This window comes from Durotheca rogersii (assembly GCF_024521655.1).
Source record: "Durotheca rogersii strain YMJ 92031201 chromosome Unknown GGS23scaffold_20, whole genome shotgun sequence".
Taxonomy (NCBI): domain Eukaryota; kingdom Fungi; phylum Ascomycota; class Sordariomycetes; order Xylariales; family Xylariaceae; genus Durotheca; species Durotheca rogersii.
Genome location: NW_026251251.1, coordinates 1 through 21707, shown reverse-complemented (window position 1 = coordinate 21707; position 21707 = coordinate 1). Strand labels below are relative to the sequence as shown.

At 42.5% G+C, this 21707-nt stretch overlaps 4 protein-coding genes across 4 annotated transcripts; 1 reads left to right on the top strand and 3 right to left on the bottom strand.

The window, feature by feature from the left end:
• Positions 1-231: 231 nt before the first annotated feature.
• Positions 232-2206, bottom strand: GGS23DRAFT_577938 (carbohydrate esterase family 16 protein). The gene is made up of 4 exons (XM_051516960.1): positions 1694-2206; positions 883-1564; positions 792-823; positions 232-735 (listed from the first exon to the last, which is right to left on the bottom strand). Exons 1-4 carry the CDS (start codon positions 2061-2063, stop codon positions 668-670), a joined length of 1152 nt encoding a protein of 383 aa, XP_051369641.1. The 5' UTR covers positions 2064-2206; the 3' UTR covers positions 232-667.
• Positions 2207-3564: 1358 nt separating this feature from the next.
• On the bottom strand, positions 3565-5405 carry GGS23DRAFT_613053 (uncharacterized protein; the record flags this gene model as incomplete). The annotated part of the gene is made up of 2 exons (XM_051520537.1): positions 3565-4865; positions 4940-5405. 2 exons carry the CDS (start codon positions 5403-5405, stop codon positions 3793-3795), a joined length of 1539 nt encoding a protein of 512 aa, XP_051369640.1. The 3' UTR covers positions 3565-3792.
• On the bottom strand, positions 5185-6251 carry GGS23DRAFT_201949 (uncharacterized protein). Its single transcript, XM_051511790.1, has 2 exons — positions 5652-6251; positions 5185-5366 (listed from the first exon to the last, which is right to left on the bottom strand). The coding sequence occupies exon 1, from the start codon at positions 6118-6120 to the stop codon at positions 5668-5670; it is 453 nt and encodes a 150-aa protein (XP_051369639.1). The 5' UTR covers positions 6121-6251; the 3' UTR covers positions 5185-5366; positions 5652-5667.
• Positions 6252-7505: 1254 nt separating this feature from the next.
• GGS23DRAFT_577934 (NAD(P)-binding protein) lies at positions 7506-8953 on the top strand. Its single transcript, XM_051516959.1, has one exon. It carries the CDS (start codon positions 7800-7802, stop codon positions 8778-8780), a length of 981 nt encoding a protein of 326 aa, XP_051369638.1. The 5' UTR covers positions 7506-7799; the 3' UTR covers positions 8781-8953.
• Positions 8954-21707: the final 12754 nt, after the last annotated feature.

Here is a 21707-nt window from a genome sequence, read left to right as displayed (position 1 = left end):
GTCAACCCCGTTGCGTTACGAGCAGACGCGTTGTAGGAGAACGTCGACACCCATACTTCCTATTTGGAAACGTGGCCAGGTGCGAGTGCGTTCTTACAGGACAGAATGGAATTACTTCGTGTCATTGGAAGCGTGAGATAAAACAAACCACTTGGGTCGTCGCACCAACATAGGTCGACTTCACTTCACAGCTATAAGAATTCTATTTATAATTTTCAGAATTTTACGCTGGGCAGCTTTGGGATATGTCTATGGATGGGATGAAAATGAATGAATATGTACATACTTTCCTACCATATGTACATATATAAATAGGTACCTATATGTGCATGATTAAATACCAATAACCCTCTAAAACCCCTGCCGATAAGAATCCCATCGGCGAGTCCGTCGTGAAGCTGCTTACTGTACCAGACGCAATGCTCGATGCCTCCAGCCGAAACTCTTCCCTTATCCGCTCCACCACCCCGTTCCTAAATACGCTTCATTTGAAATCCTCTATTTGAGCGATTTGCTAGCCGGTATTCCGCCGCATCGCTAGGTAGGTAGTTCCGTTGTCTCTTACCAAAGACAAAATAGGGGTGGGGTGCACGTTAGGTATTAAGTGCGTGGTAGAAAATTAAATGCTGTATAGATGCGAACCAATTTCCGACAATTTGAAACGCAGCTAGTAGTAGATGCCATACTTTGACTTCTTGGTAACGACTTTCGTGAATTCGCTTGCAATATACTCATCTTTGAGTGAAGTGAGTCAGCGGGGCCGGCTTCACGTAGTGCGGAATGGAACTTACGAGCTTTGGGTGAGAAGTGCAAGTCGTCGTACCTGAAGTCGCATTAGCTTGCAATGTCTCCTAGCGATACGCGCAACCAGACGCGACTTACCATAGGAAGCTTGAGAGCGGGTGTTCTGAGGTTTTGCTACAGCTGGGGCTGGCTCCTATCGAGTTGGGGCACGAGATGTAGTACCCCTTGGCGTTGGCCGGGGGATCGAGGTATTGCGCCGGCTGGTTGTAAATGTCCGTGATCAGCTGGTGTACGTCGAAGATGCTGAACGAAGCCCCGGGCCACCTCTTCTTTACGAGGAGCTGGAACGGCACGCCGTACTCAAAGACCTTGTTGACGGTCGTCGAATACTCGAAGATCTTTTGCTCGTACTCGGTCGTGTTGTATGATTCCTTGTTCGGCCATCGCGGTACGTTGCCGGTTCCCCCGTTCTTCACCGAGGTATACAAGGGTGCGAGCTGGAGGGGTGCCACGTTGAAGAGCACGAACTTGCGGCCACCGGCACGGTAAATTGCGTCGTAGGCAGGCCATATACACTCGACAAAATCTTCGAGGCTCTTCCCGGCTTGTTGTGAGTCCGTGAGAAACGCATTGACACCAAGGTCATTGGCTCCTATCCAGAGTGAATACACAGTATTATCGGCTCTCCGGTTCACATAGAGCGTGTTGGTACCCGTCTTGGGGTCTTTCCAGGCCACGTCGGCCAAGAAGGCTGGCGACTCATACTCTTGCACTGAGGGGAGCACTTCTGGAAAGAAGTCGGTACATACAGCTCCAGACACTGAGCGGCTCCGGATGTTAGCTCGGTCGGATTGACGCGTTGGGCTGAGACGGCGGCGAAGGGGCGAAAGAGAGCATGGGGAATGTAGACGCGGCATCTACCTCCGAATGGAATTGAGGACTCCCTTACCGGCATAGTTATACACCTTGGCCCCAATCTGCTTCCCGGCGATTTGAGGCCAACTAACTCCGCCGCTTGCTGTCGTGTTTGACTGTGGAATATAGAGGCCGGGCGGGGGGGGAACACCATGGGTCAAGAAGTATTCCAGTCGACCCTCGTCCGTATAACTATCGCCGAAGACGATGACATTGTTTATTCCGGCTGTGCCCTGACCGCAAGAATGAGTCGGGGCCACGCCCATGAGCCACGCCAGCAATATTATCAACCGCATTGCAAGGGGAGTTTGTGATACCTTAGTTAGCAGTGGGCAGCGAGGCGCAATAGGCAGCGGGAGGGAAGGTGAAAAGGGGAGGCTCTGGACATACCATGTCGACGGCATCGTTTGCGATTATATATATTCACACATATATGAGCACACGTTCGAGGGATTCCTTCCATGCAGTCCTGAGGATGTCCACGATGTAACCAGCCACCAACAACAATTACGGTCTGGCCGCCTGAAACCAGTTGCCTGGATCTACGATAGGGATGGATTCCATAATGCCTGTCACGAATCTGCCCAAAACGCGCAGACATAGAGACCCTAGAGCAATAGTCCCCCGGAAATGTCGCCAGCTCACATAAAGGGTGTGTGAATACGACGGTATCTTCCCTCCACGTGGGAGGTAGATGGTGCTTACAGCTAGCGGTATACCTGGAGACTTGGACGAATCGCACGCGGCGAGAGCCCGTATCTGCTCACTGCATCGCACCATTGTGTAATTGTGTATGCCAAATGCCTGCAGCATGCCATGTGGACTTTGCATGACATTCCTTCGCAGTGTCCGTAGCCATGTGCGTAGGAGCACAGGAGGATTCGCTGGCCGGCCAAAAGACGAATTAAATACACACAGGCTTCCGGGTCAGCGTGCAATGCTACGCTGCGCGGTCACGTTCCAAGCGCGAAAACTGCGTCGGCTCTAGAATAACTGACGGAAATCAACGATGCTGCGGGTCTACAGGAGAGACCCTGCGCGGCAAGGCAACAGCGTTATGAACAGTAGTACATACGTAGATTCAGCCCCAGATGGATCCAACTCAAGCCGAATTGGATAGACAGCCATGTTGATGGAGACGAGGGGCAAAGGGACAGGGGGGAGGGGGGGGGGACGCGCGAAAGGAAGGGTCTCTAGCAAAGCAAATTACGGGCAAAGCATCGAGCATTTATCGAGTTGCCTGTTCCAGCCAGTCCTGTGAACTCCATCCCATGCCACGCAACCCACCTAGTCGATCTAACCCCAGCAATTTACTAGACCGAATCTGGTCTCGGAAATCCGGATTGTGAATCGAGATAGCTGCCCGCTTCTCTGACCGGTAGCTAGACGAGCGCAACAATAATACACAATCCCTCCTACTTTACAGGTAACAAGTTGATGTATCTGGTTAAGAGCTCAACGACCAAGTGACGCAGCTGTGGTATCCCCTTGATCGGTTGACAAACAGAAGAGAAAGCGTGGGGTATATAGGAGAAAGGCAGCTGGCACAATTGGCTGGCAGTGCCTGCTTAGCTGAATCCTCCGCCCACGGAAGACCAGAGGCCAAGGTGAAAAGAAGTATGCAGAAGAGACCTCTTGGGAAATACCAATATGTAAGCACTTCGATCTCCTAAGCATGCATCTTATATCTCGCCTCGCCTTCCCTCTCCTTCTCACTCAGTCTAGATCAGTCTAGAGTACAACTGGGGGCGTCTGTTAGACTGACTGACCCTCAAGCATTGGGTTGGAATGTAAAGATTGCCAGTTGCGGGTCGGGTTCTTTGCTTCCATACCAAGCCCTCGATGGCTCGTGAGATATACCCCGTCGCACATCGGCAACACCCCGAATCCCCCTCCCCATCGTTGTACCTAATATATTAGCTCCACGCATCTGGTACTAGCAGCGAAGGAACCGGATAGGATGCGGTTCCGTAGTGGAAGGAAAGAAGGAGGCTTTGTTAATACGCGGCAACCCTTCAGAAATAGCCAGGGAGGCATGCAAAGGCTAGCCCGGTGAACTCCACAATATCCATTAGACTTTAAGCTTCAAAGAACCTAGGAGAGCATACACCACGTATAATAGATGTCTCCATCTCACACCAGATAGTCGGACTCGACATCACCAGCTTCACTAAAAGCTACATCCATGCTCTCGTCGTCACTGCTTATCTCCCTGTTCAAAGGAACAATGTCGAGAGGATAAGGGTCGTGAACAAAACCCTGTGGATTCCAAGAATCGTACCGTACAACGAATCGGGGGGGGCCTTCGTTATGTAGAAACGGGGGAATCATTTTCCGGTGCTTGTGAGTAAGGATACGTAGGCGAGAAGAGGCCCGGTGGGGGGTCGGTCCATCGAGGGTTGACTCGGGCCTCGATTGGATCGAGGCCTCTTGGTACCTCTGGAACAGAGAGGCAAGTCTCTCGACAAGCCTACGCATCACCGGTCGTGTGTTCCGACTATTAAAGCGAATCCGTCGTAGGAGTGGGGGAAAGCGTTCAAGCGAGATACTCAGCTCAAAAGACTGACCACGGGCCTCGGAGTTGGCGAGGAGTTCACCGATCGATAGTCCTGAGAGGATCTCATCCACGCGATGCTCCCTCAACATGACAATGCCATAATTGTCAAGGCGTAGTGAGGTCAGGCGGGGCGGGGCGGGAGCCTTCAAAACGTAATCGGAGGCGTGGGTCCCGTTCGTCGGTACTCGAATGAACGGACCAATCTGGAGATGCGATAGAACCGTGAAATCGGAGAGGGATAGAGGTAATGTTCCCCCATGTCTCAAGTATTGAGCGTGGAAGTGGATCTGGAGGCGCTCTAGACTGCCGGACTGCTGAGCAATGGCACGGTTGAGCGCGTCCACGTCGTTGACAGCGAAGCGGTCGCCAGGCTCGACAGGGTGATAGAAGGTTTCGCAGAGGGCGAAATCTCGAAGCGCAGCCGGGAAGGAGAGGACTGCGTGCAGAGCTTCGGTGGATACGGTGCACTCGGTGAAGGTGAGGGACTCCAGCTGGGTTTGACGATGAAAGCGACCTGTGTCGATCGGGCCGATGTGCTCGATCCTGGCGCACGAAATCTCAAGCGACTGAAGTCGGGGGAGCAGGAATATTGGGCAGGCCGCCGTTATTGTCCAATACCGCTTACCAATCCCGGTCCAGTGCAAAGTCACTAAGCCAGTGCGTGGGCCGATGTCAAGACCAGATTCTTAGAGGGGGAGGGGGGGGGGAGGTTCGGGAACTAACACGATTTCAGGCTCGAAAGAGGCCTTGGCAATCCCACGGGCTCGTTGAGCAGAGAACCCTGCTCGAATGCCCGGATATAGGAATCCATGAACACATTCCAATGGGACGGCCTCACCGACCACGGCTGGCACTCGGGACTTTCGGAGACGAAGGTCGTTAAGCTGGGGAACGAGGTAAGGTCCGGAGGCTCGGGCGGTTGGTCATGGTCATATTGCTCAGTAGAGTATAACAGCCTCAAGTCCCGCAGGTAAACGTTGCGCCGAGGCTCTGCGCGGGTGTTATTTAAGAATAGACGTAGGGACGACAGCGTGGTGAACATCGCCACGGAATATAGACAGGCCTCGGCAGGTCCACGGAGCCTCTTGCAGGTATGTGCAAGGAACTGGAGACTCTGAACATGGCCGGATTCGCGAAGCAGTCCCATCACCTGCAGCAGTAGCTCGCTCGGGAGAACGAGGAGCGACATGACGATGATCAATTACGGCGACGCGATTCAAGACAGAGGAATACGCTATCGGGGTTGCGTAGCCTCCACCAAGACTCGGAGGCAACAGGGGCGGGAAACCAGACGCGGGTACAATACGGAGGACGATGTGGTAGGGTTGGAGTTGGGTAGAAAGAGGGGGAGGTGGTGGAAGCGGTGGGGGAGGGACAAAAGAGCAGGAGGGGGGAGAGCGGAATTGCTGTGCGAGTGGTAAGTCGGGAGACCTACGTATTACATACCCTACCTACATAGGTACCTGCCTACATTCTGCAGGGCTGTGGTGACGGACAGAGACGGCCTGATTGAGGTGCTTGCTACCTATGTAAGCCACCACTTCGACGCCTCGGGGGAGACCTGATCGAGAACCGCGCGATGACTGAAGAATAACTGCCAAGACGTGATATGGGGGGACGCAGCTGCGATCCGTCGTGATGGATTCAGTGCGCGAGCGAGCGATGGATGGTGATGATGCGAGGGCCGGATTGGAACCACGACAGGCCGACAACACGATCTGCGGTACCACCAGCCAACCCATGCTCCTCATCCCGACGGCTCGCTCGTCACGGGGCGTCTTCTCGCAGCTGGAATCGGCATGCGCATGTGCCGATTCAGCTCGCCGCCGACTTCGCTGCAGCCCCGTTGCTGTTTGTTTTCCGCATACCAACAAAAGCGAGTTGGCGCGATACCAGAGTAGCATGATTTGAGGACGAGTTGCGCGTTTTCACCTTATCTGTCCGACCTGCCTTGGGTACCCAGTACCTAGGTACCTAGGTGTGCGGGGGCCGTGCTGGAAAACAGGGCTGACCAATACCCAGGTACCTACCTAGAGGTAGGCAAGTTCTGTCATTGCTAAAGTACGGGAGATCAGTAGGCTACTTAACGAAGGATAGGTTCGATTCCTAACAGCGCTACTTGGTAGTCTTCGCTACTTAGCTCATCTACGGGAAACTTGTAGTTTTTACCCGACCTGCTTGCACCCCACCTCCGCTAATACCCTCGTACTTATACGCGTTGTGAGGTGTGTCGAGGGCTTTGTGCAAATCAGTAGAATCCCTCTTCCAAACTGCTCCATCGTAAATAGGTATACCAAGGAGCTGGTCTGGGCGTGGATGCCACAGTGGGCCCGGGGCCTAGCCCCGGCGATGGTGTCTTGGACGCTGGATCGGCCTTGTTCCCTAGGACTAGGAAAGGTACTATCGATATCTCTCGTAGGCGCAGGAGCACGCCCAGCTCGGCTCTAGTCTTAGCAAAACGTTCGGTATCCGTAGCGTTGTTGACGAAGTTGACCTCTTCCACAACAGAGTTCAATTGATGAAGTTTATCGTAAGCAGCCGCCGCGACCTAGATTCCGTTTGAAAACCACGAGATCACAGCTTGGGGAATTACAAACCCCTACGCACTGTGATAGGTGATGATAGAAACCGTAATTTTTCTAAGGTAGCAGTCGAAATAGAGCAAGGGGCCTCACGTAGGGAGTCCTGCCTTCTGAGCATATAGACACTTCCGTTTTCACGTGGCATGGAAGTCAAAGAAGTGGAGGAGATGCCGGGTCGTAATCATGTAAGGGGGTGTGAACGACTCCCTCGGTGAACAGACGATGCTCACCTGAGCTTGTTAGTCATACCTACCGATTACTTCAGCTGTTGCTTAGAACCAACCCGAGTCGGCCGAACGGCGAGAACGAGGGATGGCAATGGAGAGATTAATGACGTCCTGCTCGTCGTTGTTGTATAAAATCGAGGAGGTCATTAACAGGCCGGCGGCCGGCAGGAAGGAAGAGATGGATTGGGCTCAGGGCTCTAGCAGGGAGGATTGGCTACATGGCGACGAAGACGCGGACAGCGAAGGCATAAACACCCAAGAAACCGAACCCTCAAGACATTTACCTATATTCCATATTTTTAACTACCTCAGTTCCACACGTGGGAGATATGCGCTGATGGTTTCGGCTGTGAGGAGGAAACAGAAATTGATCTAGGGCAAGGAGGCGTATTCCGAGACGGGACCTAGCTTTATAACACTAGAGAGCGCCTGCTTGCTTCCACGGGTATGAACCTCGTTCGCAGGTATAATATCTATCTGTTTTTACAGTGGGGTAACGGCCTTGATCGTGGTAGGCAACTGAAGGATGAGGCACTTAGGTACCTGCCTCCTACTTATCATGTCACGTGTGTGCTTACCTACCCCCAGCCGGGCTGCGTTGTGGCGCGTGGTAGGGGAGCTAGCCCAACATATGTTTAGCAGACCTATTTCAGCGCTTCCCCTGACCATACACGGGGACGCACAGTTGAGTTGTACCTTGGTCAGTTTGCATTTGGTTGGAGAGAATTTCGTCGCCGTCGAAAATCGAGGCGCTAGCTTCCCACCAGAAGTGTCATGTCTTCAGGCCTGCTATCGTCCTCCGGCTCCGTATGTCTGCCAACAGGTGCAGCGATCTTGGGCGTTACAGCAGTCGCCGCACTTTTCCTGGCTCAGCGGGTCGTCTGGGCCGGTTCGCCACGGAGGCTGCGGACAATACCGCCGGCCGAGGAGCGCGTGCTCATATTGGGGGCTTCAAGCGGGCTCGGCCGCACGATAGCAAAGCGATATGCCGCTCGTGGTGCCCGGGTGTGCGTCGTCGCCCGGCGCGCGGATCGACTGTCGCAGCTGGCGGATGAATGCGGGGCTCATTGTATCTGGGAGTCGGCTGACTTCGCTGACGTAGGGGCTATGGTTCGGCTGAGGGACAAGCTGCTGGCCGAATGGGGTGGGCTCGATTCGCTGTATGTCTGCGCTGGCGTGTCGGCCGTGCAGCCTGTCATGGCTCTAGCCGGCGTCGGATCCGGCGATGACGGCGACGCGACCAGCTCCGGGATCCAAAACGCGGTAGACACCGCTGCCCGCGCGACAAGGGGGAATGTATACGGCCCTCTCATCGCCGCTCTGGCCTTCATCCCTGCACTGACGCGGACCTCGGCCGCGCCTTCTATCCTCCTCGTCTCCTCGCTCGCCGCCGTGGTCCCGGCACCGACGCGCGCCCTATACGCGGCAACGAAGGCGTCATCGCTACTGCTGTACCAGTCTCTCGCCATCGAGCATCCTGATATCGTGTTTGCATCCGTCCTGCCAGCCACTATGGAGGGCGACTTCCGAGCGTCGGCTGTTGACGCGGACACTGCCACTCGTGCGGCCGGCCCTAACCGGCGTGGACTTAAGCTTGACTATGTTGTAGAGCGGTGCGTCGAGGCCATGGATCGAGAGACGCGGGGGAGCCTTGTGGTCCCCTGGTTCCCGTACGCCGTCGCGCATCATCTGTACTATCTCTGGCCGTCTGTCATCGAGAGGCAAGCGAGGAAGAAGTACGACTTTGGCGCATGATGGCTATTTCCTGTGAATCAGAGTTTCCTCCTTTCTGTCTTTTGCACTTGTGTAAGTGCACTAATTTTGGGGAAGAATAACGTCTATCGGGAACTCATAGCACTAAGTAGGTACAAGCATGCCAGGGCCCCCCCTTCGGGGGGCCGTAAGGGTTTTAGTTTATTTAAAGGATAATTAGGTTATTTACGATATTATTATCTATTATATAAAACGTAAATATTTATCCTATCTGTAGGATAGTTATAATACGTTAAACCCTTTATTATATTAATTTATTTATAATGGTAATTTCTTTATAAAAATAACCTTATAAATAACCCTATAAATAACCTTATAAATAACCCTATAAATAACCTTATAAATAACCTTATAAATAACCTTATAAATAACCTTATAAATAACCTTATAAATAACCTTATAAATAACCTTATAATTACGAAGTTATTTAAAAGATATTTTATTTTTATTAGCTAAAAGTTCGTATAGCTTATTTAAAGGAGATATATTTAATAAAACCGTAGCATACGTAACAGGATCCTTATTTACTTACTAACGCGTCTATTATTTACCTATTTTGATCCTATTAATAAATAAATTAATTTATATTAATTTTTCTATTTAATCTAGGTTAGTTTTTCTTTATTTAATCTAAGTTAGTTTCTTTTTATTTAATCCAGGTTAATTTCTTTTTATTTAATCTAGGTTAGTTTCTCTTTATTTAATTTAGGTTAATTTCTTATCGTTTAATTTTAGTTAGGTTCTTTTCGTTTAATATAAGTTAATTTCTCTTTATTTAATCTAAGTTAATTTCTCTTCATTTAATGTAGGTTAGTTTCTTTCTATTTAATCTAGGTTAATTTCTTTCTATTTAATTAAGAATCGATTATTAATTAATTCTTTTTTGTAGTTAAAGTAAACGTCGATTCTTACTTACCCTTTTTCTCCTAGCCTTTAAAGAGGTTTTAAGTTTTCGATACGAAAACCTAAAGAAGTACGAAGTACTTTAGCGTATTTTATTTATACTTTACGGTATATTGGTATATAAAGGGTACTTTAATTAATATATAATATTAATTTAATTTATTATTATCTTATTATTACTTTAGTATTACTATTATTTATTTATTATTTTATTTATTATTTTATTTATTATTTTATTTATTATTTTATTTATTATTTTATTTATTATTTCATTTCTAAATTATAATCTTTATATTACTTTTTAATTTTAGTAAATATTATATCTATTACGTAAAAAGCTACTTATATATAGCTCTTTACTTTTTCTTTCATTATTCGTTTACTTACCTTAATTCTTAATTTACTTATATAATATAACTGGTAACTTCTTATTATTTACATATAGGTAATTTATATTTTCTTTATTTTTTTCCTTTTTAAATAGTATAATAGTACGGTAAAACATACCCTCTTAATGCATTACGTAACACGCTACGATAGGCCTTATACCTATATAAAGTAACCATAGCTCCCGCAAGTACGGGACATGCCATACTTATTATTTAATTCATTACCTAGCTAGATTACTATCTTTATTATTTTTACCTTAATTAAAGATTCGTTTTTATCATTAGATTCGTCGTTCTCCGATTAGTATATCTATCTTAGTTATAGGCGCTTAAGTTACTTCGTCGTACCGCTATAGCCGAATAAGTAACTTTTACGTTTTACTCCTTTTCTCTCCTTACCTCTTATACCTTCGGGCTAGCGACTACTATATCTCTACGACTAAGAGGCATAGCTAAAATACGATAACTATATTAGATTCCTTACCTCTCGATTAGTATAGCGGTACTAGTTTTATTTATTTTAAACCATCGTACGTATTATAGTCTTCGATAAAGTATACTTTCGAGTAAACATATCCGGGTCTCTAATATCGCGTACGCTTTATTCCTCCTTAGTAGTAACTACCTTATAACTTTTTCGACCCTTTAACCTTTAATGCACGGAGTTTTTATTACGCTACTAGGATTTAAAGGATACCGATCGCCGTTAGCGCCGTTATTTAACCCGCGAAGTAGTTCGCGTTTTACGTTAAATAAAGTATCCCGCCTTATAGTTATTTATCTACTATAGGGAGGTACGTATAAGCCCGGGAATCTTTACTACGATACTACTATTACTAGGATACTACCTAGCCCTTAATACTTATAACGCTAATAAACCATCGATATTACGATATAATACGACGACTAAACCGCGTTTATACCGATTAAAACATCCTTCGTATCGTTATTTACTTATTATACGGAAAAACCCGTAAAACCCAGGAGAACTTTCGTCGTAATACTACCGCTACTAGGAATAATACTTAGCCCTCGATACTAACCGCTTCCTCGAACCGCTAATAATATAATATATTTCGTGCGAGTAAATAAAGCTTATAGCGATTAGGGCAGCCCCCTTATAATTATTAAACAGGAGCAGCGTGGGCACGCTAACGGAGGCACGAAACGGCTACCCAACTGCCAACAACTGGCCCAGTGCCGATCAACCAAGATCACAGCTGTAAACAGCTGTAATCGGTTGATCGGCCAGCTGAAAACGGCAGCTGGGAAAGGAGACTGAAAAGGGCAAAGACGAGGATGGCTAGAAAGGCATGGCAAGAAACGAGTGAATGGCTGTAGGTCCTGATATCTACAGGTCTAAGTCTAACTGATGAAAATATGAGTGCGCGACCCATATAAATAGACATGGAAAAGGCTACGTGGCCTAGATCCACCGCACCACTACATTATTTATTTACTATATAAACTAAACGTACGAACGCCTTAGCATAAATTACGATAACTTATACGACCTATTATTTCCTTATTAATACTAAGGGCGGATAAAGGCTAATAGTAATTATACCCTAACCGACCTTACGATAGCTTCCTTTTTCCTCTAAACCTATTAATCGATATAAACTAAATATATAAGTACTAATAACTTATTATACTAAAGGCATTTTAAGATACCTAAACGTAGCGACTCGACGATATAGTATACGATATAATATAGATATTTATATTAATAATATAAATAAGAATTAATAAACTAATAGTTATTAATAACCGATAGATTTAAAGAGAACTAGAAATTAATATTAATAGAACTACGTAGATATAAAGGATTAAGGAAACGGAACTAAAGTTAAATTAATAGGTATACCTATATATAAGCTAGCCTTATATTACTAACTAATAACTAGTATAGCGAAAAGTACTAACATAGGCATAAAACGGCGCCTAGCGATAATACCGTTAATACCATTAAATAGTTCCCGTTAAATCGAAACCGGCCTATAGCTATAACCGGTATCGTATCTAACGCGATTCTTTACTCGGGATCCATTCTTTATACGTATTACCTTAACGAAGGTTATACGTTAGGAGTTCTAAACCTTAATAGGAGGGATTATCGTCGACTTATTTATAATAATTAAACTATTAATCTAAGGAATACGTATCGCATTCCATTTAAGCGTTAGCCGATTAAAGAAGCTCGTATAATACCCGGACCCTATCGATCGAAATAATATAATAAATAATAATATACCTATACCAAAGGAAAAGTATTAGGATATAAATAATAACCATTATACCTTTACCTTTTTATTAGATAATAAGACCTTTACTACCCCCTTTTCTACTTTATACCTCGTACCGATAAACCAAACGGAATCCGTAGCTAGGAAACGAAATAAATCGCCGTTAAGACCCGAAGTAATAAAGACTAAACCATTAATAAAGACCTTAAGAATCGATACTAACTCTCCGCCTTTATATCCGCCCGAAGAAGAAAAGGACGACGATAAAACTCCTACTTAGCTACCCCTTATCCGCGGCTCTATACTTATCCCGCTAATTCCTATAGTATTATCTTAAAATAATAATAACGGAGCCTTTAGTAGCCAGAATATACCGGTAGCTACCTCGACTATCGTAATACTAGCCATTAAATTCCCTAACCCTACCGATTACCCTAGGCTTAAGTTTAATAAACATAATATAACCTAATAGCTAGAAAGGGTAGATCGATTATTTAACCGCTACTATATAAATAACGACGATAAGATTAAGGAGATCGGCGAATAAATTACGACTAAGATTATTAGGGAGCGTATTAACGACGTTACGAAGGATTAAACGATCTAGAGAGTTATCGTTATAGCCCTAAAGTACCGTTTTAAGATTACCGATAAACTAAGCTAAGCTAACGTTAAACGTAAACTCGTATAGCTAAAACGAAGCAACGTAATTAATAATCCTAAGGCGATCTTTACGTATCTTATAAATTATAAACGCCTTTCCAAGCTCGTAAACGATAACGAAAAGCTTCCCTAAAAAGTAGAATACCTAACCGATAAATTCCGGATATCTTTAATTATAAAGTTCTATAAAACGGAAAACTATAACTATAATAGGATCGGAAATATCGACTACCGGATTCTTTATACCTAGCTTTATAAGTAAGCGGAACGTCGTATAGTAATATAAATTACCGATAGAACCTAAGCCGAAGAACGACGATAGTAAAAAACGGTAACTTTCGAAGAACCCGAAAAGCTTATAATATAAATAATTTAACGATTAACGACTCCTAGCCTCTAAATGCCTTTACTACCGCCTCCCTCGTAGCCTAAACCCTTTTACGGCTACCTAAGTACTAGTTAAGAAAGCTAGCATATAAGGCCCTCTACGACCGACTTAACGCTTTAGAAATAAAGATAACTTCGTAGAACTACCGTTAGAATAATAGCTCTTATAGTCCTAGGGATACGTATAGCGCCGATTAATAATATTAATAGGAAAACCCGTTCCTAGTAAACGCGGTTCGGAACCTAAGTCTCTATAACCTATAAACTAACGGAAGAACCCTAGTAGGTTCTAAACGTAATACTATACTAGATTACCGAGGCATACGTAATAGGATTCTATTAACCTAAACGAATAACTATAAGGAATTCGAATACTAGTTTTATAATACTCTCGATCGGCTTTATAACTATAGCCGCTACTCGCTATTAATAAATATAACCTAGAATCGGTTCTACTATAGGAATAATAAGCGACTATATTACCTCGAGAACGGAAACCCGAATAAACCGGAATTAATACTAATCCTAGGATCGATTATTACCTAAGCTAAGCGTAAAAGAGAACCGATCGCCTACTATATCTTATTTTACGCATATTAAAGTAAGGAATCTCTAGAATAGGTACGTAGGATAATATACTACTACCTAGCCGAAAAGCTAAAGCTCATATCTCTTAACCTACGATACTCTAAGAACGAGGAAGTAATACTAAAGTAAGAAGAGATACCAAGAGCTATATCGGAAATTAACGTTATTTAAATAATCGAACGTAAATATAACTACGAATTATACGAAATAAGGATCTTAGGTTATAATTAAACTAAGGGTCTTATCGACGACGAGGATATCTATTATTATAAGGGTACTATTAAAACGGACTTAATCGAGGTTAACGTAATTAAGCGAACTAGAGGTCCTAACGGCGAATATATCGAAAGAAAAGTACCCGATTAAGAGGATATAGAAGTCCTATCGTTATAGCTTAGGCGTAAACCGACTAAAGCCGGTAAAAACACTACTTCGAATACGAACGACCTAGCTAGGAAGGCGAAAACCATTAACGAACTATTAAGAAAGTTTTAGCTAGATAAAATTAATAAGAATAATAGGAAACGCTTCGAAGTTTCGTAGGACTAACCTAATTAAGTTCATACCCGGGTTTTCGGAACAGGCAATTAAAGTACCTTACGATACGCGTTATAAAGATTAACGAAGGTTAGCCTAAGGTTATTAAAATTATAAAGGAATAGGTATAAAAGAATCGGAAAGAAAGCGTTAAAATACCTAGCGTACTATAAACTACCGCCCCGTCTATTAATCCTTCGAATAAAATAGCGGTAAATTCTATTATCGCGAAGGATACTAAAAACTATATCCGACCTCTTCCTAAGCTAGCAGTTAACGTAAGACCTTAACGGGAACGAAGCTCTCGTATCTACGGTAATCGATATAAGGACGTAGTTTAGTATAATCGTAAAAAGCTATATAAAGAAGTAGCGTTTCCTTATAACTAATACTAAAGCGATATAGCGAGGTTTTAAATCCTCTATAAAGACCCTATATATAGGAATAATCGACGGTCCTATCTAGCTTATCGATTATTACCTTCGCTTACCGATCTACGTCGTTAAAGATAGGTTCGTTAGTTACCCCTTATTACTTAATATAAACTTCATCTTTTAGTCTCGCATAAAACTCGAATTCGACGGAAGTACCTTTATAGGAACCGTTAACTTTAGCTCGGCCCGGATAATAATCCCTCTCGCTATTAACTTAAAAAGCGATACGTTACTAAGCCTTATACTCGGCGATTAGGAAAACTAGATGCCATTAATACCCTAGGCCGCTTTAATAACGCATATAGACCTAAAAACGCGTTCCTAGCCGAGTACTTAAAAACCGACGCTAATCTTTAAGCTAAAATTAATTATACCCGCCTTTATAACGACGATATAGAAACAATACCTATCCCCGAAGCTAAGGACTTATCGGCCTTCGAACTTAGTTTAAACGAAGGAAATAAAGCGATCGCTAAATTAAGCGACGAAGAATTCCTTTACGTCTTTAGTAAAGCCGTTACGAAGGTAATTCGATATACGACGTAAGAATCGAAATAATATAAGCGAAACCTAGCCCTTATTTCGGAATTAGCTTACTAAGCTAAACGTACGTTTTTAGTTAATACTATATATAAGCCTAAGTCGCGTAAAGTTTAATCCGTAAATAATATACCGTTAAACGGCTAAATACCGCTAGGAATACTCGATTAAAAGGATTAAGTAATAAGGAAGGTTAAGTCGAAGTACGAGCCACTAGATATATTATAGCGCGATAGACCCTATAAGAATATTATACTAAGATTCGCTAGTAACTCCCGAGGTATTAGATTAATAACGGAAAGACTTAACGCTATTAAAGTAGGTTTATTAAATACGGAACTAACCGATTAAAAGAAAGACGTACTTAATTAAGATCCTATACCGAAGAGAGATAGCCCTAGCCTAGGATTTCTTTAAAATCGGAAAATCCGACCTAAGGTTTATCCCGATTATAAGATTCAGAACGGTACTACATAACGCCTAGCAGGCTAAGGATATCCCTATCCTAATACCCCTTAAGAAACGAATAATCGAAGTCTTACGTATACGACTAAAGAACGAAATCCTAAAAGAAAGTTACGGTCCTTATCGAAATACGTAATTCGTAATCGAAAAGAAAGATAATAATTTACGATTCATTAACTCTACGATAAAACTTAACGCCTAAACCATTCGCGACGCCTTCCTACCCCGAAATAAAGACTCCTTTACCTAAGAATTCGCTATATATCTAATCCTTATAGTCGTCGACTTTTTCTCTAGGTACGACCTAAGTAACGCTAACGGAAACGAACCGTAACCTAACTACGTTCGCTACTCCTATTAGCCTTTTACGCATAACGACTCTACCTATAAGGCGCGACGAACTTAATTACCGCTTTTCTCCGAGCCGTTATACGAATTCTTTACGATCTAGTTCCTATTAAGTACGAGCCCTTCTTCGACGACGTTAATATTAAAGGGCTAGTATCGAAATACGATAACTAGAAGGCTTTTCCGGGAATACGACGCTTTATCCTAAAGCACTTAGAAGAATATCGACGCCGTCCTTCCTAAACTTCGAATTAATCGATACTATTACTAGCGCCGTTAAATCTACTTAGTATAAAGGTAATACGGTAATCGTCGGATATTTATACGATATAAACGATAGGAAGCCCTCGGAAGCGAAAATAATTAAGATCTTAAAGTAGAAGTTATATAAGAATATAAACGAAGTAAGGTCTTTTATCGGTATTACGGTTTTCTTTAGAATATAGATCGACTACTATGCCATAATCGCTAAACCCCTCCTAATATTAATACGTAAGGAAGTATACTTTATCTAAGGTATCGATTAATAACATACTATAGATTCGCTTAAAACTACTCTTATTAACGTACCGGTATTAATTATTTTAAATTATATTATCGAATAACTAATCCGCGTAAAAGTCGACGCATTAAGAAACGGTTAAGGCTACGTACTAAGTTAGGATAACGACTAAAGGTAACTTTAAACCTTCGAAATACGAGTTAAGGATCTAAAAAGGACGGAAGTTAAATTACGACGCTACGAAACGAAAGTATCTAGGAGTCGTTAAGTCCTTACGACGGCTTCGAAACTACCTTTACGGCATCTACTTCGTACTTAAAACCGACGCTAAAGTATTAATCGCCTAACTTAACGACGGATTCTCTAGTCTCCCGGGCGCTATCCTTATTAAGTAGATAACCTATATTAAGATATTTAGCTTCGATATTTAATATATACCCGGTAAGAAATATTCCGCTACGGACGGTTTCTTACGTAAACCTAGCGGCCTAAGCGACGACGACGACGATTAATAAGAAGGCGATATAAAGGACTTTATTAATATATAGCTTAATATAATATACGCGAATATAGTCGTATTACTTAACGTCGTCGAATAATCTAGCGATAAAGTCCTACCGTTATAACCGCCGGAAGAATAATCGATAGAATCGTAAGAAATAGTAACGTTTCTTACGCGATTTTAACTACTTAACCGATTAAAAGATAACCGATTAATAGGGTATTAAAAGCGATAGACCCGGTTTAAGAAGGAAGCGCTTAAATACGTCGTTTCGGAAGGATATCCTATAAAGGAAGCCCGAGAAGTATAAGGCATACGACGAATTATCGACTAGGAGAAACTACGTAAAGCTATAATTAAGGATTACTACGAAGGATTTCGGCTATAGGGAACGTACTTCGACCTACGATCGGATAGCTAAACTATATTACTAACGCGGTATATTCGAATACGTCGCCCGAAAGGTTAAATCGTATCCTAGATACTAAAAAGGAAATAATACCCGGAAAGTCGACCCCGCCTTATATAACGAGCTAGTTAACGTTCTTACCTACTAGGTAATAAACGTATAATATATATTAATAAATAACGGATTTATCGTAATAATCGAAGTACGAAACGAACTATCCGGTTTTCTCGAAGCCCGAGCCATTAGAAAAATAGATTCTAAGACGATCGCTAAGTTCCTCTAGGAGTAGATATTCCTATAGTACGACGTACCCCTAGTAATTAAGTATAATAAGTAATTCCGAGAATAAAAAGAAGGTCCGTAAAGTAATAAAGCTAATCGGTATTAGAAGTTAAAGTCGGTACTTACTTATTTCCCGTAATCCTAGGTATAATCGAGGTTAGGTATAAAGTAATTCGCGAAGGCCTTATAAAAGGTATAAACGGTAACGATCGGAGGTAAACGAACCTATTAAGGGTAATTATATAAGTAAATAAGACCTCGACGCGCTTATACGGAATATCGTTATACGAATTAATATATAAGCGTAAGGCTATTATCCCGATAGAAACCGTTATCCTAACCTAGCGTATTATAAACTTAAAAGAATATCCCGGACCGAGAATCGCTTTTAGCTATACGCGTACGACTAATCGAAAGACGCTAGGAAGATATATTAGCCGTAGCTAAGGTTCTAGCGATTAAATATAAGGAAGCTACCCGGTACTAGGACGAAAAGAACGCTTACCGAATACGAAAAGAGCCCTTAAAACCGACGACCTCGTACTATTATACGATACGCTACGATATATAAATAAGTCGATAGCCGTAAAACTAAAGTACTATTAAAAGAAACCGTACCTAATCGCCGAAGATCTAGGCTATAATCGTTATAAGCTTAAAGAACCGGATAAAGTTACGCTATTATACCTAGTTTTAGGCTATAAACTACGGAAATTATTTAAAATACTAACGGGTTTTAAGAGCTAGAAAACCCGGAAAGAAACGAATAAACTATACGCCTATTACCGAATTAAATATAAGGACTAGGAATCGACGACTACTAACGACCCCTAAGCTAAAGAAGGCCTAGAGCCTATGCCCTCGGTAATCGACGACGAAAAGAAGAATAGTTAGCCCCGAACGATAAGGTACGAATTATAATAAAAATACTAAATAAAAAGCTTAAAGGATACGAAGTTATACCTAACGATAAACCCGGACTAAGAAGATCGACCCGACTTAATAAATAACCCTCCTACTATAATACGATAAGGCTATAGTACCCTAAAATAACCTACCTATACCGATCGAAGAGTAATAAAGCCTAGGAACTTAATATATAATCGCTCTCCGGAGTAAAGAGGAAAGAAGTTATCCCTACTATGGTTATTAAACCGATAGCCTATATACGAAATTAATACCCTAAATTATAACATTAATAAATACGCCCTTCCCTATTTCTTACCTTAAAAGAAAGCATATTTCTATAGATTATTAACGCCGATTAACGCGTTCTTATATTTAAATAAGTTATCCTTTACGTTTATCGTTAGGAATCCGGGATATTAATATCTTAGTATTACGTAACTATTATATTTTAACATAGGCATATTTTAATATTTAAAGGAAAGTAAGGAAAGTAATTCATATTAATAAAAGCAAAAGAAAAAGAAAAGAAAAGGAATACGCGTCTAAAAATAAGCTAGAAGTAACGTATATCCGCCGATTAATACCTCTCTTTTCCTCTCTACCTTTTACCTTATCTTTTATTTATTAGTTACTAAGAAAATTAAAAACTTACTTACTTCCCGACCCCCGGAACGTAGCGATTTTCGAATCTATTATAGCTAGTAACTCTTCCTTCGTTACCCGTATTATAAGCGGGTATAAGGCCTGGCTTAAATCCTCTATTAAAAGGAAATTACGATCTATTCTTACCCGTAGGTAGGTAAACCGCTCGTCCTGAAATTTATAACGTACCCCGTTAATAGAGAAAAGATAAACGCCGTAAGAATATCCGAAGATACGATCGGAGGCTAGGGATCGGTAGGAAAAGAATAATTACATATCCGCGTATTTAGCGGTATCGGAGGAAGCGAGCCGGCGTTCATAGTATTAATAGGGTACCTCGTTAGGTACCTTATATTATTAAACGAATAAACTAACGACGTAACGAAGGTCCGTCGCTAGTCGACGGAAGTATTCGTTAACTAATCCCTTATTATTAATTTCTATAAATAACGTCCGGTAGCGAAAGGATTAAACATAACGAATAAAGGATATAATATAGCTCTAAAGATAGGTAACCTCTTAAAAATCCTTACTTATAATTTCCTATGCGATATACCGGCCGGCCGCCGGCCTACCTAGAAAATAAAACCGAACGTTACGAATTATCTTATCATTAATTAATATAGCCTTCGATTAATAGATCTTATTAATATTAAAAGCTATATACTTAGCGCTATTAATCTTATTACCCGAATTCCTTCGATACTTCGGAGCTATCGGCCGATAATTACTTTCGGGCTTTAAGTCTAACGGACGGAAGTACGGAAGCGTACGGTACCTACTAGGACTTAAGGATTAACCGATTAACGTCCCAGGAACTCCTCGGTAGAAGATAAGCGACGGAAGGATTCGTCGGGTTACTTATTCATTAGATTTACCAGCGGCGGTATCGACTTAGCCCGCTAATACGTTACGGCCTTTTTCTTATCCTCCTTAGCCTTTTTAAACGCCCCGGTAATTCTCTTCGTCGGTAATTCCCGTAGCCTTTAGCTACTCGAATAGCTTAAGGACGGTCGCCCGGTTTAATTTAAGGAGTTACTTCTAGATAGTAAGGTCATTATATATATATATATATTAAAAAAAAGAGAATAGGAACGACGAAATTATAAATCTAGAATTAAGAAAAATCGAAAAACGAATTAAAACGAAAATAAAGGACCTAAGGAATAAAAGAAAGGAAGTAAATCGGAACCGTAGAATAGCGAGAAATAAGAAGGAAAGGTCGGACGAAACGAGAAGAATCGAATACGTTACCTAGGTCGTAAGTACCGTACTTAGGAGAGTCTCGATAATACCTACCCTAGCCTACGTTTAATTACGAAGTCTACGAACGTACGTACTTATTACTTTATTAAAAGTATATAATAAGAAGCTATAAGCTAACGCGTTTCTTATTATAGCTTTATACGTATACGGGGGAACGCGCTTTCCTAAAGCGTTAGCCGTAAAGGATATATCTAACTATATCGTTAATACGTCTCCCTTCCTTCCTCTCTTTTTCCTCTTTAGGTATCTTATTTCGAAAACCCCTTCCCTATAATTATTATATTCTTATTAATCTCTAGCCTACCTTTCTTATTATTAATTTAAATTCTTATTTTTACCTTTAACTTATTATCTTTTCTCCTCCTTTCCTTAATTCTTTTTATTTATTTTTATTATATCTTCTTCCCGCTCCGCCGGAATTCCCCCTTTCTTTTTCCTTCCTTCCGTTTATAGAAACGTACGTCGTACCGATTTAACCGACTTAATAAAACTCTTACGGAAGATTTATAGTAATAAAAATAACTAAAGTAATATAAAGAAATACTAGTTTAATACTTTAAATAATTACGATTCGGGAAAGGGTCCGATCGAATTAGGATCCGATATAACCTAGGCCCTCCGGCTATCCGTTAATCGATCCCGAACTATAAACTAATAGCTATAAGAATAAACGAAGGTAACCCTAGTTAATTCTTTCGTATACCTCGCCCGCTACGACTACTTTACTAACGAAGATATCCGCGCCTTCCATACTATAACTAACTACGACCTTAAAGGCCGAAAGGCGGCCTTTAAAGTAGACCCGTATTAAACGATAGGCTACCGATCGATAGAATCGTTTAACTTCCTAACCCGTTAGTACCTCCTCGATAACCTTATCTTTATTTTAATTTTTAC